The sequence below is a fragment of the Cyprinodon tularosa genome, unplaced genomic scaffold, assembly GCF_016077235.1.
Source record: "Cyprinodon tularosa strain WSP-4 unplaced genomic scaffold, ASM1607723v1 ctg730, whole genome shotgun sequence".
In the NCBI taxonomy this organism is placed as follows: domain Eukaryota; kingdom Metazoa; phylum Chordata; class Actinopteri; order Cyprinodontiformes; family Cyprinodontidae; genus Cyprinodon; species Cyprinodon tularosa.
The window spans coordinates 107,872-128,009 of NW_024039486.1; the positions used below are offsets into that span (position 1 = coordinate 107,872).

Sequence of the window (20,138 nt, forward strand, 5' to 3'; positions counted from 1 at the left end):
TTGATTGCATCTGGGCTCCCTCCTCCAGTGCTCTCTTCAGCACAAACGGTGAAAGTAGTCAAAACTGCATCGAAATTAGGTTGACATTAAATGAGTGCAAACAGTGTTTTTTATTTTTAAACACGTTTACCTCCTTATTTACATATAGCTGTTAAACGCGCTGTGAAAAATGTCAGCAACATCCTAAGTCCTTGCAGCAGGTGAATACCTGCTCTACCGCCCCGCAGGCAGAAAAGGAGCCAGCTTTGGGATAGGGGTGAGGTTCGGAGGTTCAGATGGACTGCCAAACAGCGGGTCTGTCAAGCCCAACCGACCAGTGTAGTATTTTTCTTCTATCCACTAAAAAGCAGCTTTGCTGCGCTGGTGTGTAGCCGGCAGACTGTGGCTGCAGGTGGATCAGAGCAACGTTTCTAGATCAGTCTGATGTCTGCAACATATTAAGGGGAGATCTAAACATTGTGTCAAACGCAGAGAAAAGATGGAAAGAAAAAGTAGCTTAATTAGCAAAGAGAAAATAGCATAAAGTAAGTTCAATAAAAACTGTGAGAACCCTGACAGAGTTTTAGGCAGTGGCGGCTGGCCAATAGAGGGTGCTGGGGCGCCGCCCAACACTCAATGACCCTGATTAAGACATACATTTTTTTTATTATTATTTTAAATTTATAATTTCATTTTAAATTATCAAATATTTTGAAATATATCTATATTTATTGTTTAGATATGCAAAACATATATTTAATCTTTTAATGACTAGTAAAGCGTCATTCCATTTTTTTATCGGATTGATGACAGAGAGGGAGAATGAGAGAAATGGCGTAAGAAAAATCTTTTCCAGGACCTGGTTTAGCAAGAAGTCTTGGCTAGCAGCATGTAGCTTTATTCTGCTTTCCCTGCCTCCTTTTCCAAATGCCAGGTTCTGACCCAGCATGGATAAAGACAACTAGTACTGATTTAAAGCACTTTTTAGAAAAGGCAAAGAAGAATCAATAATTTGGGATTCACATGGAAAATAATATAATATAGTGAACTTTTTCTAGATGGTTGTTAATTTGCATAGTTGCTCATAAATAAAGACTCTCAGGAAATAGTTTTTATATATTTAAAAAAGTATAAAGCTGACCAATAGCTTCTCTATTAATAAACTGGCACATTGTTTTTTTTTACCACGCAAAACACACATTTATCTTCACAAAGCCTCAGAAGGGCAAGATTTATGTACAAAAAGTAAAGCTATTCATGAAATTATGTTTTTTTTTTCTTCCATAAAGTGTTTTTATAATGTTTTTTGTTGTTGGCATTCATATAAATATACTGGTGTGATGACTTAGTATACATTTGATTTTTGGTATACGTCTATTTTGAATTTATAGCCCCCCCTGGAGAAAACTCCACCAGCCGCCACTGGTTTTAGGTTTTAGTTTTCTATAGCAGTTTGTATGTAGGATAGAAACTTCAATTCTGTTTTTTAAATTAGACTAAATTATTTAAGCCACCCCAAAATTGGACATTTTGAAAATAAATGTACATTTAACTATAGATTTTTTTTTTTAAATAAGAAAAAAATCTTGGTAACCTAAGCATTTTTTTTCTTTTCCCCTCTCTTAGTTCTACAATCATTTCTGCCCGCCTATCAACCTAAATCAAAATAAAATACATTGAACTGTGCGACTATAAGGTCAGAAAATGGGGGAAAAGTTTAAGCAACATTTAGAGCCTGCATGAGGATCAGGTTACTGCAGCAGGGTTCATTTCTCTTGATTTAGCAGGGTTGTTTTTTTCTACCTGGTGAGCAGGGGGATGCAGTGGTCTGCAGCGACACGTCCCAACATGCCAATACTGGACAGCTGGTCAGAGAACAGCTCCCTGTCGTCCTCCTGCAGCTCATTGATCTCCTCCTCCTCGTGTGACGCTATGCCGTTAACAGACTGCTCCGTCGGGAACATTTAAAACAAGAGATCAGGAGCGGCAAAGAAAACCAGATCAACGGCGTTGTATTTAAAGAGTCTCACCAGATTCCGCGTGCCATCGGGGGCGGCCAGATGACACTGAATGTACGAGTTGAAAACCTGGATGGCCGGCTGTACGAAGCAGCCGCGGGGGAAGTGTTCCTCGTCCTGGACGAGCGTTAGCCAGGACTCCAGCAGCTTATCGTAGGCCTCCATGTAAACCATGTCGTCTTTATCCAGCTGACGGGACGAGGAAATGAAAGAGATCAATTAAGCAGCAACCAGGTTTTCATTTTAAATTACGATTTCTGCTTAGTTTTTATTGTTTAAATGATAAAATATTTCATCTTATAATAAAAAAGAAGAAATTCAGATGTTCTTGTGGAAAAGGGATCTTTAAAGAAAGCATTTTAAAATCATTAAAAGCCAAAAACTGAGTGGAAAAGATTTTCCACCATCAATGAAAATCCTGTCATTCAAGATTTAACCCATTCATTACCAACATTATCACTCCATGGGCCCCAAACGGCCCCCGGGACGCTTTTAGATTTATGAGGTTTAAATATAGCTGACCTGCTAGAAGATTGTGGAACAGGTGACCCAGGGTGACAACACAGCTCTCATTTAATCAGCGCTCGCTTGAATTTAACCTACTCCGTTTTACTAAGACTGGTCTAATTATGCAACACAAGATGAGGAGGGACTCACCACCTCCTCTAGGGCGGCGCTGCGTCCAAACGAGCAGGTGAGCAGCGTGAGGCAGTTGATGAAGGAGGTGAAGAGCTCGCTGGGCAGAGCGGTTAAAATACTGCGGGGGAACATGGTGATCAGATTGGAGATGATGTTGGAGATGCCCACCGCTTCAGAGTCCTCGATCTCAATCCTGACAGCACAGAGAAGATACAGACCATTCACTATCTGAACCAACCAAAAAACAGACATGGATATTTAATATCAGATGGCTGCTTTAACAAGCAGCCATCTGCTAGCAGGATTTTATTTACATGCAAAGAACTGCCCTTTCTTTTTATAAAAGAAAATAGTAGAGGAAAAAAAAGCATCTTTATTTGGTTTATAGTTCAAATTCTCTTTTGGTCTGAGGAAGGTCAGGATCCAGACCAAAGTTTTCCCACTTTACCCACTTGTGACAATGAAAACTATATTAAAAAAAAATAATAAAAAATAACGTAAAATAATAATCAGTCTCTTACTAAAACTCAACCCTCCTGAGTTTTTCCACAGCTTAATGTTAAGCTGGCCTGAAACAGGGAGGCATAACTCTTTAGCAAACGGACTCTGGAAGTATCACAGAACTTCCACATTTTAACCTGCATCACTTTATTGTCCTTTTTAAAACTAAACATCCTTTTTCATCCACTTTACAGGTATGCAGTACTTTGTGTAGGTGTCAAATACCAATAACAACCATTAGTTTAAGGTAATGATTCCACAACTCCACCAATTTTGCTTCTGAGATGTTTTCATTGCTTCTTTCTGGTTAAACTGGCTTCCTCCCACAGTCCAAAAATCATGACTGCTAGATTAACTGGCTTCTCTACATTTTCCTTAGGAGTGGGTGTGTGCATGGTTGTGTTTGTGTGTCTCTGTGATGCCCTGCGACAGACTGGCGACTTGTCCAGGGTGCCCGCCTCTCGCCCGTAGACTGCCAGAGATAGGCACCGGCCCCACCGCGTCCCTGACAAGGACTAAGTGGGAGAAAATGGATGGATGTTTTCATCTCTGACCTTTTCAACCGTTGAACAAAGAAAAGTCCAGAAATGCTGGTGAAGATTCACAGTCATCCAGGTCATAGTTATTTCAAAAAGTAAAAAAAATAAAACACTGAACTTTGTTTCCAAGTTTGAAGACGTTTCGCTTCCCGTCCAGGAAGCAAAACGCTTTTTGAATTGAAAAAGCTTCCTGGATGAGAAGTGAAACGTCTTCAAACTTGGAAACAAAGTCCAGTGGATTATTATTATTATTATTTTTTTAAAAGTCTAGAAAACACACAAAAAAGGGTAAAAACTAATATTGCATTAAAATAAAGTATAATCCATTTTGAAGTGTTTTTATTTCATGTGTTACAGTTTGTTTTACAATAGACAATTTGATATTACTTCAAACAATAGATACATAAAAAGATTTGAAATTGGTAATTTATTCGTTTAATTCTACCAGGCTCCACTTGTAATTGCACTAAGCCACCCTTAGGGGGCGCCCCCAGTTTGGGAACCATTAAGTTTTGGGGCACCAACGAGACCCAATGTAGGAAAGGTGAACTGAGTTCTAATAGATACAGATGTCTGAATTAAGAACATTATGAAAATATTGTAGAAACTTCGTATTAATAGAGAATTGTTCGAACCCCCAAAATTAAGAGATGTAAAATATGACAGGGTTCCAAATTTGGACAAAGTCAAATTGCAATATTATGCGGCTTTCCATACAATTTATGGATTTCTAATGTTATTTGGACTGGGATGACATACTATCTAAAAGGTCCATTACCATAAAAAAAAAAACTTTCAGGAATCAGTGATGTCCTTCAAATATTCATCTTAGATATTCTCCAAATATGTCATTCAATCTTACTCTTTTTTTATTTATTATTATTAGTCTTAATATTTTTTAAATGTGCTCTTATCTTGAGAAATCACCAGATTGATGGTGAAGAAGATGACATATATATGAAGGATCGGACGGCCTCATTTCATACCTACAATAAGGTAGGTGTGAAACTGATCTGTTAAGATTCAAAGCCAGCATGAAGCAAAATGACCAACAACTTTTGTTAAGTTTGACAAATGTAATGTTTGAGCCCTCGCCTCGCAACGCTGCCAGTTCTGTTAGCTCTACGCCTGCTGAAGACACAGACATCCATCCCCGTGAACACTGGGACGGAACTCAATGGGAAAGGAAATTATTCTTATTTCAACCGTAGTGTATATTAGCTGTGACATATGAATCAAGATCCTATGACCGAAAAAATTTGATATGTGATTGGCCGAATTTAGGCGTACAAGCTGACGTATAATTGGCCTGCATTAAATAACGGGAAGAAAAAAAAACAAAAAAAAAAACAGATTTTAAGATAGGATTTTTTTTTTTTCTTAACAGAAATTTTCTACATTTTTGGACAATATCGTCTGATAAAGAGTACATTTATATACATGTTTAAGCCAGAATGATTTGACATTTAAATATGATTTTTCTACAACTTTAATAAAATCCACCTTATTTTAGGAAATTCTCGCCTATTTTTTGCGAACCCAAATGGAAAAGCAAATAACTTAGGAACCAATAGACCAAATAACATGTGTGATACATTATTTGAAAGCTAACCCCTTCTAGTTTCTAAATATATATGAAAATTGGGTGAGTAAAACACATCCCAAGCTGTGTAAAACACAGATTCTTGCTTGTTGTGGTTGCTTTGTCATGTTTACATTTTAATATGCTGCTATATCTGTGTTAATTGTGCTTTGGTGCTCGCTGTGTCCATAAAATGAGTTTGGTGGTTGAATTCTTGAGAATCTAAGCTTTCCAACGATGTCTAACATGTCTATATTGGTAAACATTTTACTGGTGGAATTTTCATGCATTCCGAGTTATTAGTTGTACACACTTTATGAGAGGTTAAAGCACTAAATGTGCTGAACAAATGCAGTAAGACTAGTCATTAACATTTACATGTTCCATCAAAGGATAGACGAAACTTTATATTCAGCTTCTATTGAATAAATTGGGGATTGAGTGAAATGTATGAAATAAACACAGGTAAATCTCTAAAAACACATGAATAAATTGAACTTGGTAGATCTCATCTATTTTTCATTTGACTAACGTATTTTAGGGATCAGGTCACATTTGTCTTTACGTTTCTTCACTTCATTGTATTCAGAATGATATACAAGTTGATATTAGCATTCTTTTTTGTTTGGTTAGTTATTGCCCGATAATTCACAGATTTTTTGCCTTTAAGTTGCATCACTGCTCTCTCCATTTGCTATCCATTGATAATGTTTTGGTTTTACTAATAAATGCTATGCAAAAATTGAGACAAATGTAACATTTTCTATCATTGTCATGTTTTATCATTTAAACTGAGGAAGAACAATCGTCCTAAAAAAAAACAAACTTAGCCCAGCACATCAGGAGTTGCTTAGAAAGTCAGAATAATCGGTATGGGCCTAAAAACACGGTATCCATTGATCTTTAGGTCTTTCTCGAACATTTCTGCACAATATTCTTAACGCCCTACCACATCATTTTTTCCTTTTTAATGTTTTTGCTGAGGTTCACATTGTCATGTTGTCCCCTGACCCATTTAGCTTCAGGCGGAGTATAAATGCGCCACAAATGTGACTCTACAACAGATTGCTTACAGAGAAACTGAAGGGCGGGTTATCCTCCGGCAGCAGTGTGTCGCAGGTAGCTTGCAACAGGTATTTTTGATTTATGCCCAATATTGAAGCATGGTCTGTGCTGTTATTCCACGCCACAACGCAAGATGTACGATCACGAACTACCTGTGGGTAAAGATATGGCTGAGGCAGTGAGGAAGTGGAAAAATTGGACAGGCAAGTTTGTGCGACAACTGAAGGACATGAGGGCGAAAAAGAGCAGGGATCCAGGTGGAAAAAGGGTTCCAGCGTTCTCGCGCACCTCGCTTTTCTAGCTGGTCCATCTTCATGAGTCGTTTTCCACAATGGCGGTCATACAAACAAAAAAAGCCTGTAAGGTACCACACAGGAAATACGATTTGACCAATCAGAGGCCTCCTGTCTGCAGCTATGTCTGCGTTCACCTACAATTTGGAAGAGGTGTAGCAGAGTGTAGGTGGAAGGGGCATATTTGCATTCACTGTGACACGCAGACGAACTGGTTTCTGAGTATAAATCCGCCTTTAGAAGGTGCTTGTGCCGATCGGCCATGTATGGTTTTTGTCAAACATTCTAATTTTGAACCTCATCTGTTCAATGAATACATGGGAACAAGTCTTGCATTTCTTTTGGGAAACATTTCTTAGTCTAACTCCAGCTGTCATATTCTTATTGGAACAAAGAGGCTTTCTCCTGAAGGGCCAGTCTTTCTCCAATTGCACCGCCGAAAAAATTTAACCTGCAGCTCCTGGGAATTTTGCAACTTCTAAGTGTTACATAATCTGACTCTTAAGTGAATTTGATGGATAATCAACTCCTAAGAAGGCAGATTACTAGCTGTCTTTAAGGGTTAGCATCTGATTAGTAAGATCTGACTGCTGCTTTCAGTCGATTTATGCATTTTAGCGGAAAGGATGTGTTGGATTATTTGGATTTGATATAGGGAACAAGGCAAGAATCTAAAGTGTTTTTGAGGATCTGACATTAGATGTAGGTTACATTTAATCTGCCAAAGTCCTAATGATTCTGTTTGTGTTCTGATATGTAAAAGAGGGAGTTATTAAAAAGAAAACAAAACTACAGAAGAATAAAGCAAATAAAAAGGAAAAACAAAATAAAAAGCAAAACCATCTGAAGCTTCTTTAGTTGTGTGGTCAATTGATTAAAGTGACAATCTTCCCCCAGTCTATGCAAGTGAAAGAGCAACAGTGTGCGAGAAGCTGAACTAAACCCTATCAGATGTAGCTAAATTGCGTGCAGGACTGTTCAATGCAGATCGGCCGTCCCTCTCTGCATGGCTTTCCGATGAGGCAAGTGGAAAAAAGCTCCAAGAATAGGTGATTAAAGACATAGCAGGAGAGGAGAGGGACGAGAGAGGAAGGAGAGAAAAAGAGGCTCTATGTCGCTGTGTGAGTTCATCATTTGTACAATTTTAACTGTAGCCATTTATCTCAATTTAGTAAGAAAAAATCAACAGATAAAACCTTTGCTAAGAATCAAAGGCATCTGTGAAAAAAGCTGAGAACTAATGTCTAATTATCCTTTTTTTCCTTTGTTACTTGCATAAGAATTATTGCACAATTCTACATGAACATCAAAGATTTTACTGCTTTTTTTAAAAACCAATGTGTTTAGTTTCACAAAAGCTAAAGTATGCATCCAATAAAACAACCACAGACCAGAAGAATGTGCTGTCAGACCACTTCTACTGACTGACACTACCTTCAGCGGAGACCTTTGTTAGTGCTGTGGTCCACTTAGAAGTCTGAAGGCAACAAAGCACCTAAATACTCTGCTTTACATCCATTATGGGCTGAGAGATACCAGGACACATGTGACTATGTGGGTAAAAGTTGATGGTGTGACTTGCAGTGAACACTGAAGTGTACAACATTATTGTTTTCTACTTTCTTCCTGTATTTTAATCATGTAAAGCACTTTGCATTGTCTTTGTACTGAATTGTGCTATACAAATAAATTTGCCTTGCCTTGCCTTTAGACTCATGCATCTATCTACAGGTTATTTGTTAGTAATTATACAGCAATCATTGCATGGTATTAACGTCTCTCTTTTCACCAGAATATCTTAGATCTGTTTTATAATCATTCAGTGTTGCATTAAACGGCGAGCTTTACCAGATTTATCACTAGCTTTGAGAGCATGAATCTGCGGCAGGAGTACATTAAAGGAATAGTACACCCAAAACATGATTAGCCTTCATTTTCTACTCACCCCCATGCTGAACAAAACTCTGGAGTACTTTTTTGATATCTCAAATGCATCTGGAGATCTGGGAGGCTTCTTGCTGTCTGCTGACATTCAAATAATGTAGGTCTATGGCGCCCGAGGCAGAAAGGTCCATAAAAGTCCATAAAAACGTGTCAATATTCCTCCATACTGCTCGTCCAATGTAATCCAAGTGTCCTGAGTGGGTAGCGTCCATAATTTACTCGAAACAAAGTCATTTAGAACGTTTTAGAGCCTAAACAGTAGTGTATAGGATTTCCTAATAGCGCCCCCATGCGCGCTCACGATTCTACGGAAGCCGGCAGACCAAACCAGCGCATTCAGCTCGGCAAAGAACTCATGCTCTTCCTCAACACTGAAGTCCTCAGACATTTTTCTTTCGTTGTTTCTTTCTTTGCACAGGTAAACAGCACATTTCTTCTTCTACGCTTGCATTATCGGCAGAGCAGAAGCTGAATGTGCACTTTCTTCCGGTTTGGTCTGCCGGCTTCCGTAGAATCGTGAGCGCGCATGGGGGCGCTATTAGGAAATCCTATACACTACTGTTTAGGCTCTAAAACGTTCTAAATGACTTCGTTTCGAGTAAATTCTGGATGCTACCCACTCAGGACACTTGGATTACATTGGACGAGCAGTATGGAGGAATATTGACACGTTTTTGTGGACTTTTGTGGACCTTTCTGTCTCGGGCGCCATAGACCTCCATTATTTGAATGTCAGCAGACAGCAAGAAGCCTCCCAGATCTCCAGATGCATTTGAGATATCAAAAAAGTACTCCAGAGTTTTGTTCAGCATGGGGGTGAGTAGAAAATGAAGGCTAATCATGTTTTGGGTGTACTATTCCTTTAAAGTCTATTCTCTGGGATTAGCACTGGGATAATATGCTCCACTTTCTTAGTTTTAGTGAAAATGCTGGCTGCAGCATTCCTGACCAGCTGCAGCTGTGTGATCCACATTTTAGGTAGACCTGTAAAGATACCACTGCAGTAATCAATTCTACTAAAGTCAAATGCATTAAGTAGTTCTTCAAGGTCCTAATGAGACATTAGACATTAAAATTCGGATAATCTTTAGGCTGACTTTGTTACCGTCTTTATGAGCCTCTGATGGTTCAGGTCCGAGTCCATCTCTACACCCAGATTTAGATCCTTATTATCTTGCTGATTTAACTGAAGCAGTGTGTAACTTTTACACACACATTTCCGGGTTCAAGAACTATTACTTCAGTTTTGTTTTGATTCAGCTGAAAAAATGGTGCATCCATGCACATCCAGTCATTGGGTGACATCGTAATGTAAAGCTGTGTGTCATCTACATGTTATGGTAACTAATACAGATGTTTAGTAAAAACAGAGTTAGGGGGAGGATGTAAATAATAATAAATAAGGGGCCTTAAGATGGACCTTTGGGGAATGCCACTTGTGATAGTGATCTCTGATGTAAAGTAGGATTAAAACCATAAGTAAAATAGTTGAAATGCTCCATCTAAGATGGAGGTCTTCAACAAGGGGGTCCGTGACCCCTGGGGGGGTCCATGGAGGTACTGCATGGGGGTCGCAAAAGTTTTGGTTGATTAGACTTTTTTTAATATTCCCCCCTGCAATTGTTTCTACTAATGAAATGTCTTTAAATCCACATTAACATGAATTCAACACAATGTAGTTAACAGATAAATGGAGGCAGAAGATGTCTTTCAGTCATCAATGAACACATGCAGCGACACACAGGAGCTCTTTCAAGCTGGGCACCGTTTCATTCACAACACCTGTCCCATCAACCAAGAATCAAAATCAGAAATACTTTAATAATCCCAGAAGGAAATTACTTTAGTTACATTCCTCCATCTGTAATAGAGCGACTATAGGACCAGTTTAATATAATACAATTTCATCCAATATATATAATTAGGGGGTCCCCGCTCCATCTTGCCATCAGTTTGGGGGTCCTTGGTCTGGAAAACGATCTAAGAAAACCTAATCTGAAACTTAATAATGGAAAAGACAGAAGCTGAAGGTCCTGTAATTATTTATGTCACGCAGAACTTCTGAGAAACAGTAGCTGTGTCTCCATTAACCACCAAAGTGCTTATGTTGTAAATGGCAAAATAAATCTGCTTAATGGAAACAGTTTTTAAACATGTCTGCACTAGGATAAAGCTGTTTTATTTGAGGCATTTTGAAATTAACATATTTCACAAAAGTGCAATGGAAACAGCTTTTCCTCAACACGTCACATGATCGACAACCAGATTAATGAGGTAGTGTAAACAACGATCTGTATTGTATTTCATATTTATTGGAAACAACAAAATTGTTTTGTTTTTTTAACAATAGCAGAAAATTGTTTGCTGCACATTTTTAATGAAACACCAGCTACTAGAACCCTGAATGTCAGCTTGATGGGTGAAAAACAGGTTGGAAAATATTCAAGTTTCCATTACGTAAGCGCTACAGTCTTCAGTGTGGAAGTCACTGAGGGAAGACAGGTCGATGCTCACTATTTTCTGTATTATAAACAACCTCAAAATAAGCAGATGCAAGAGGCTTTCAAGGCAGGGAGCTGGATTTTATTGGTTACTGTTATTTAGCAACAGTGTTTTCAGGGCATAAAGATGATGTCTGCCACAGGAAATTAGCTTTTCAGAAGCTCAACAAAGTTTTTCCTATTGGCAGAAGATCAAAATGATTTAAACTTAAGAACATTAGTAAAACTAAAGGTGTGGACAATTTACTTTTCACCTCGATCACTTCCAAATCCATGCTGAATCCAAACATGTTAAGAGCCTTTTGGAAACCTTAATACTAACATTTACTAAATTCTAAAATCATGCAAAGCTGGTGAACGTGACACTTTTAAAAGTTTTAAAACGTCAACTCCATAATTGTTAGGCATAAAACCAACTCATCAAACACATGGTTTGATGTCAGCTCTACTCCCAATATGGATTATTAATGGCAGCTTAAGGGAAGACTGAACACTGATTCATTAAAGAGAAATCACAATAAGATAAAATGAAGCATAAAAATCAAAGACTGCCATAACCTGATCAGTGCGTCTCTTATTATAGCTTTTGTAGCTGCAGTTATAACTGTAGTGATCTGCACTAAAGTTTATTAAGATTACCTAAATGGCAACAGAATGGTCAAAAGGTCATCAAGAGATTGTTTGTAGCAGAGCCAAAGATTGAGCAGTTTTTTATTTCTTCTAGATTCTTTACAAAATACAAATTTTTACCCAAGTCAAATCCTTTCAGAAGAAAAGTTTGATTTTCCTTTTTCTGCTTTGAAAACCTTCAATATCTAACTAATTAATTTAAGAATTATCTCCATAATAAATGGCTACAATCTTTTGTCTAGAAAAGCGTTTCCAAATAATCGCCTCGGTCTGAAGTTTCTTCTCACTCTTGTTCAGAAACTGTTTTTCTAGTACAGAAACAGCCTGATGCTAAAAGAGAAGCCATGTTCCCTTCTGACCCACAACATTTACTGGCTGCATTTGACGCAGTAGGAATCAATAGTTTCTGGGAAGCATTAGGCTCACAGACTTTACAAAGCTGCTTGGAAACGATCAGGAATAAATACAAGATATTCGTGTCCACAGCTTCTTACTTAATGGGAAACCTTATTTTACATAGAAAAACCTATAAAACTGCACTGTTTGTGTTGGTTATGAGCATTATAAAAAGGTTTTAAGAAGATAAACTTTTAAAAGCAGTAAGAGTCTTTCCTACGGTTTCTTAAAGTTAAACAAGAAGCCAGGGACGAACCAGAGAGAAGCAAGCTCCCTCCGACTGTTTGGGGCATAGAGAGATTGAATGCTGGTTCCTCCGGCTACTTTATTTTAATTTTTCTCACATTTAAATTTTCCAACAAGCTTTTTATCTTCAATAACTAAACAAAAAACAAAGACGGTGAGTGAAAAATATAGATAGGCCACCTATATGGTTAAGAAAGGGCAGAAACCAAGGTACGACTAGCTAACCAGCTAACATTAGCTTGTCTTGTTGCTTTATAAAGAACAGAGCAGCAAAAATAGATTTGGCCTCTAAACAAAGTGCATCTACTATATTTTCCAGACTATAAGCTGCTAGTTTTTTCCCACGCTTTGAAGCATGCAGTTTAAAAAAGGTGAAACTTTTCTGTTGATTTTTGCTAACCGCCAGAGGGGGAAGTCAAAGTTGGAAATAAAAGAATAAGGAGCTAATTTTCATTAGCTAAAGAACATGCTAGCAGCAGGAAGACTGTGAACAAGGCTGTTTTTCAGTACATGTACTTGTGCGTTCTCATGTGCTCGTGAAATGTCAGATCAGCCTCAGCCCTATTGCTGTTCCAATTCAAAAGGACAGCAGACTGAGAACGAACAAAGTCTCCGGATGTTGTTCTCGCCCCTACCTATTCACCCAGCATGAATCAGAGCAGACCTATCTATTCCTGAGATTGACTGCTGTCCCAGCATGCACTGCGGCAGCAGCAGATTCCAATGGAGCGCTCCATTGACAGTTAACAGTTTTCTTTTCTCTTGCCGTTGTTCAATAAAAGTAAATTTTTAGGATCATTTGATGTGAGAACATATTATTAAGCGTCTCTATATGGCCCGTTTACTGATTTAATGCGTAATAAAAAAATAAAAAAATGTTCCAAGTTGAGAGCACCGCAGCAACCAGCTGACCTCCGAGGGTAACGGCAGCAGCCCTCTCTATGCATAGCCGTGTGTGAAGGACCGCTGGCTCTGTTGGCGAGGTTATTGTTTTATTTGGCAAAATGTCCATTTGATTTGTGTTTATCTGACTGTGTTAATTATTATTTCCCCACTAAATGAAAAAAGTTAGAATTTATTATTATTTAGAGAATATTGATAACAAGCTGAGCGTGTGGTGACGTCACAAGTATGCTTCTGTTCCAATTGACCCAGATTTATGCTGCGTGTCCCGTCCTCCCCGAGTCCAAAATTTCCTGTGTTCTTCTCTGAAACATACTTGGCAAGGACACAAGTTCGTACTCGCATTCTTGTGAATTGAAAAATTGAAAAAAAAAATATATATAATTCCCAAATTCAGACATTGATTTACTTCATTAAAGCTGTCGAACCAATAAAGACGCTGGGCTCAACACCTACAGAGCCGGAATGAAGAGCTGACGAAGCTCCATCCTTCAGTCGAAGCTCTTGCTGCTGCGAGCCAGGAAGCTAACGGGAGCTAGCTTTCTTCTTTGTCCCTACAGGGGCTATATGTAGAGCTCCCCCTACAGGTTTGGTGGGAGAGAGTTCTGTAGATATCGACAGCTTATATCCCGGTGTGGCTTATATATGTACATTTCAAGCTTTTTCAAAAAATGTTGTAAGCGCGGCTTATAGTGAGCTGGCTCTATAGTCCGGAAAATACGGTATTTAAAAACTAGGGATATCCTGATCAGATATAAATTTAGGGAATAGGCCTGATATCAGCAAACTACCTGGTAAGAGATTAAATTGCATATGTTATGCAACCAAAATCTCATATTTAAAGGAAACTGATAGTCCAACCAAACTGCTGCAGCAGAGAGCAGAACTTGTCATGGAGAAGTGTACAGTCTTCTACTCTGTTATCTTTTTGTTTAATTCAAATGTGGAATATTTTTATGGCTTAGTTTAACTTGAATGATAATAATGACCGAGTTGTTCTCAAACTTGACAGTTTTTCTGAAGACCTTTCTGACATTCAACATAACAAATTAAGTAATAAAAATGTCTGATTTGTGCCGATATCATATTGTCTGTACTTACAGCTATCACATCCTATTAAAAAATAAATTTTATATTGGGAAACTCCTAAATCACAGCAAAAAGCATCTAGTTTATGGGTCAAAAAATAAAAAGTGTTGATTATAACTGTAATACCAGTGGAATTTACCTATTTTTCTTCTTTTTTTTTAAGGAGGAGGAGAAGTTGTGGATTTTGTGTTTTAAGCAAAGCAATCATCTTGTATAAATATTTGTTTTAAACTTTGGAGTAAATATCCTGAAACCGTGTTATCTCTACTAAACTGTGTAACCGTTTGACAAACAAACTTGAGTGGTTAACACATCAGAAAAGACCTGGAAGCGTTTGCACTTCTTGGACTGCCTCAGGCGACGCCAAAGAAACTTCAGGTCTGCGGCGCTCCAGCTGGATCTGAGAGACAATCCCCTCAGCTTTATTACAGACTACTACTGCTCAATATAAAACAAAACAATATCTGCCCATGTTTAAAAGAAACTAAGAGTGGGTTTTTAATCATGTTTTGTTTAAAAGCAGTGAGAATAATAATCTGATCCACCGTGGCATAAATGTGGTTTTGGAGGCATCTGGGAACCATAAATCACTGGTTTCTCTACGTTCTCAATTTGTAACCAAGCTGGAAGACGGTTTCCCATGATAAAAGTAGGGGGGCATTAAAACTGAGACACAACAACCAATTACCTTCAGTAAATAAAGCTGAAATGGTTCAATATGTGTCCCTCCTACTGTTGACGTTAACTTCTGACGCTTGTTGAGTCTGAATTCAAATAGCATGAAATCCTTGTCATGAAAAGCCACTATGTCTGGATGCGACCGTCTTTAGCATAGTGCATTAAAAGCCTCCTAAACAAACCAAGAGAAAAAAAAAAAAAAAAGAAAATCAACTTTTAATTCCTCCGTTTCTGAGCTGCCTGTGAGACTGAAGTCATTATTGAATAATTACATTATACACCTCCATCAGCCCTTACTGTAATTGTTGAAGGTTTAATGGCGGAAGCCAATAGAAGGAAGGCTTTTACCTTAAAAGCATCAGACATTAGAGAGAAAAGCTAATTCAGGGTTCAACAGCTCAGGTCTTCATGGGGGGGCTGCCTCCACCTGGCAGCATTCAATTAGCCCCCGCTGGTCGTTTCTTCAGCCACACCTGTCAGTGCTGATGCTTTTCTGCTTATAGAAATGCAACTTGTCAAAATGTCAAAGAAAACCTCGAAAGTAAAAAAGAAGCAACGGTATCGATGCAAGTCGCAGCTCTGGGTCTCTGCGGATCAGTGTTCAACTTCAGCTCAGTATCCATCTAGAAACATGTTCAAATTAGAGCTAACTTGTATCATAATACCATTAAAGCACTTCTCAAAATGCTCCAAATAATGCCAGATTGTGCTTATAGCTTTTAAAAGAAGAATTTGACTACCCAACAACAACAAAAATCATACTGAAGCATTTTGATGGCCACAAAGCATTTTTCAAGCAAATCTTTTTAAATTTTTCTAACTTTCCATCGAATTTTCTAACATGTGCAACAATCCAGGCTCTGTCTTTGTGCAGAGTCTACGACCAGGGATATATCTGGTCTGCGTTATTCAGATGAGCCCTGCTTGCCCTTGTGATTTCATTGGCTACAGCTAAACATTGCATGTGGGCTTAACCAATAGCAGCCGGACTGAAAGGTGATGAAAACAAACAAACCAAACATCGATTGTTAATATTTGGGAAAGCTAGGGTAATTAGCAAGACGATTAGTATTAGCCAATTAGATAAGGATAAAACTTGTCTGATTGTAAAAAATGGATTTTATGACCCGATTTTCTCATCATGGAATGTTTGTAATTATGAATATGCTGGATTACTTTTTATCTGTATACCATTTATGGACAAATGGAATATAAACAATCTAAGATTGGATTTATAATATGGCATCAGCATAGCTTCAAAAGGTAGGAAGTCAAAAGTTTATTTTACAAATTTTGATTTAACATGCTGCTATATATTTTATAATTGTGCTTTGGTGCTCAGAGTCCATAAAATGAATTTGGAGGTTAAATTGTGGAGAATCTAAGCTTTCTAAGGATGTATAACATGGCTATATTAATAAAAGTTTAACCATTGTTATTATCAAGCGTATTGTGTTTATTGTAAATATGCATAACGGATCGCCAGCGATCCGGTGGATGTTAAGAGGCTAAATTAAATACAAGATACAATCGCATTATATTTACCTTTGCACAACAGAACACTAAAAAGTTGCAGTAATAAAACTTTTCACATTTATTTTTTTTGACATTAGGTTGATTCTTATTTTTTACTTATTTTGTTACAAACATTTTAGATATTGCATTGTAAAAAGTGCACGATTCCTCATTTTTATTGTTCTTTAGATTAAAACCTAAAGCATGTCTCTTCAGAGATGAAAATTTTCATGAGTACCCGGTATATAAAAAAAAAAGATATAAACTTTTTTCAAAAGGTCATGAAACAATGTGGCTCTAAACCAGTTTAATTTTGCTGGGTTAAGGGTCAAAGTGGCTCTTTAGATTTGAGGTTGCATTAAAGCAGCGGTTCTCTGTTAAAACGCTTCCTCAAACTAAGGAACTAATGGAAAAAATCAAAAATAAAACCAGGATTTCTGTCATAAAAAGCTGCATTTTATCAGAAAAAAGTGTTTAGATCACGAACATCTCTGGACAAAACCAGACTGGGACGTCCAGAAACAGGGTCTAGTTTTTGGCCCCTTGATTCCAAACGCTATTAGAGCTTTCCAAATGTGCCGGCCGATTGTCCGGAAACATGCGGCTGTTCTATTTTTGCAGCATCGACTCCACGTTTAAGCGGGAAGTCAGTTGATGAAACTCAAAGTGGATCCAGTTTACATGTTAAAGAAGTGCAGATTTGGATAATTTCTGGACTTTCATGTCATAAATACAGCTGATAGTTAGTCAACAGTCAAATATGAGCATTAAATGTAAAAAAAATGAAAGAACAAACTCATGATCATGACAGATCCAACAAAAATAACGTAAGGGGATTAGATAACAGGAGTACTGGTGAAATGTAGCCTGATAAACCAGACTAAATGTGAGATTAAATGTGTAATTTAGTCTGGCCCAGATAAATGAGACATCGGAAGATTGTTGATGACAACAACCTGTTGTTTTTCAAACCATGTCTGTGCCTATTGGCCAACGCTCTGACCAATGAGCGCAACTGACTGTGATGTAGTAAGCGTGACAGAAAGCTGGTGGGGGAGAGTAAACAAACAGCCTGTCGGTAAAACGGCGAATACGTCCTTCTTAAAAGTGAATGAGTGTAGAGCCTCTTCCTGCTCACGTTTTAACGAAAACCCCAAGTCTAATGCTTCCAAAAATAATTCCAAAGCTGAGTCAAATGAGAACTGTTCAATAGTTGTTGCCATCTTCCTTGTTGTGCTTTCTCCAGGGTCATGCAGCTTTGTCATCGCGCCCTCAAAAACCCGCCCGCTTTGCATCCAGAAATTCAAAACACATCTCTGCGTTGTGATTGGCCCGCCAGTTCTAGGGCCTGGGGCATTGATCGAGGCTAGACCACTCACAGGCAACAATGATTTCGGCCGCTGGCGGGTGGGGCTAGTTTACTAAGCTAGGACAAATGAGCAGCTTACTGATTTATTGTTCTATTTAAAGCCAGATCCTAAATACTGCAGTGGAATGGTGTCCCTGGGAGAAAGCGCGGCGCAGCCACACCACTTCCACAAACACTGAAAGTTAAGGTGGAAAGCTCATGACAACATGGACATGGTATTTAAAAAAAAAAAAAACTTTTCCTTTTCCATTGGTTTATATTATAATTTTCTTTTTTTTTTTTATCTTTTCAAAGATAGCACTGTCTTTTCCTTCTTGGTTTGAAAACAACTTTCTAACAACCAACAAAAACAAACAGAAACACCCCAAAACAAATGATGTAAAACCTGTATTTGGTCAAAAACTGCTTAAAGGCTTAAAGATTTCTGCATCTACAGGTGCTGGTCATAAAATTAGAATATCATGAAAAAGTAGATTGATTTCAGTAATTCCATTTAAAAAGTGAAACTTGTATATTATATTCATACATTACATACAAACTCATATATTTCAGATGTTTATTTTGTTTAATTTTGATGATTACAAATGACAACAAATGAAAATCTCAAATTCATCATATCAGAAAATTAGAATATTGTGAAAAGGTTCAAAATTGATGGCCCCTGGTGCCACACTCTAATCAGCTAATTAACTCAAACCACATGCAAAAGCCTTTAAATGGTCTTTCAGTCTAGTTCTATAGGCTACACAATCATGGGGAAGACTGCTGACTTGACAGTTGTCCAAAAGACGACCATCGACACCTTGCACAAGGAGGGCAAGACACAAAAGGTCATCGCTAAAGAGGCTGGCTGTTCACAGAGCTCAGTGTCCAAGCACATTAATAGAGAGGCGAAGGGAAGGAAAAGATGTGGTCGAAAAAAGTGTACAAGCAAGAGAGATAACCGCACCCTGGAGAGGATTGTGAAACAAAACCCCTTCAAAAATGTGGGGGAGATTCACAAAGAGTGGACTGCAGCTGGAGTGAGTGCTTCAAGAACCACCACACACAGACGTATGAAAGACATGGGTTTCTGCTGTCGCATTCCTTGTGTCAAGCCACTCTTGAACCACAGACAGCGTCAGAAGCGTCTTGCCTGGGCTAAAGAGAAACAGGACTGGACTGCTGGTGAGTGGTCCAAAGTCATGTTCTCTGATGAAAGTAAATTTTGCATTTCCTTTGGAAATCAAGGTCCCAGAGTCTGGAGGAAAAGAAGAGAGGCACTTCATCCACGTTGCTTGAAGTCCAGTGTAAAGTTTCCACAGTCAGTGATGGTTTGGGGTGCCATGTCATCTGCTGGTGTTGGTCCATTGTGTTTTCTGAGGTCCAGGGTCAACGCAGCCACATACCAGGAAGTTTTAGAGCACTTCATGCTTCCTGCAGCTGACCAACTTTTTGGAGATGCAGATTTCATTTTCCAACAGGACTTGGCACCTGCACACAGTGCCAAAGCTACCAGTACCTGGTTGAAGGACCATGGTATCCCTGTTCTTAATTGGCCAGCAAACTCTCCTGACCTTAACCCCATAGAAAATCTATGGGGTATTGTGAAGAAGAAGATGCAATACACCAGACCCAACAATTCAGAAGAGCTAAAAGCCACTATTAGAGCAACCTGGGCTATCATAACACCTGAGCAGTGCCACAGACTGATCGACTCCATGCCACGCCGCATTGCTGCAGTAATACAGGCCAAAGGAGGCCCAACTAAATACTGAGTGCTGTACATGCTCATACTTTTCATGTTCATACTTTTCAGTTGGCCAACATTTCTATAAATCCTTTGTTTTTATTGGTCTTCAGTAATATTCTAATTTTCTGATATGATGAATTTGAGATTTTCATTTGTTGTCATTTGTAATCATCAAAATTAAACAAAATAAACATCTGAAATATATGAGTTTGTATGTAATGTATGAATATAATATACAAGTTTCACTTTTTAAATGGAATTACTGAAATCAATCTACTTTTTCATGATATTCTAATTTTATGACCAGCACCTGTATTTTGAAGCAGGAACCTACAGATGTTCTTTAAATGAACACTAATCAACAGCATAATAAAACTTTATTTAAGCTCCGTTAATGTAAAACAGCCACTGACGAAGAAAGAAACTGTTCTAGTCGAAACAGCATGGAGTTATCATGGTGCTTCTCCCAAAAAACAACAGCATAAAACCCTAATTTCAAACCATGAGCAAAAACAAACA

At 38.2% G+C, this 20,138-nt stretch overlaps 1 protein-coding gene across 1 annotated transcript in view; it reads right to left on the bottom strand.

Annotated features, from left to right (window-relative positions):
- The window catches only part of xpo4 (exportin 4), an 81,428-nt gene that overhangs the window by 14,506 nt on the left and 46,784 nt on the right, over nucleotides 1-20,138 (bottom strand). The window contains exons 9-11 of the mRNA XM_038269595.1: nucleotides 2,655-2,829; nucleotides 2,010-2,186; nucleotides 1,783-1,925 (exon numbers count right to left, since the gene is read on the bottom strand). Of these exons, the coding sequence (XP_038125523.1) occupies nucleotides 1,783-1,925; nucleotides 2,010-2,186; nucleotides 2,655-2,829 (495 nt within the window). The remainder of the gene's footprint in view (nucleotides 1-1,782; nucleotides 1,926-2,009; nucleotides 2,187-2,654; nucleotides 2,830-20,138) is intronic.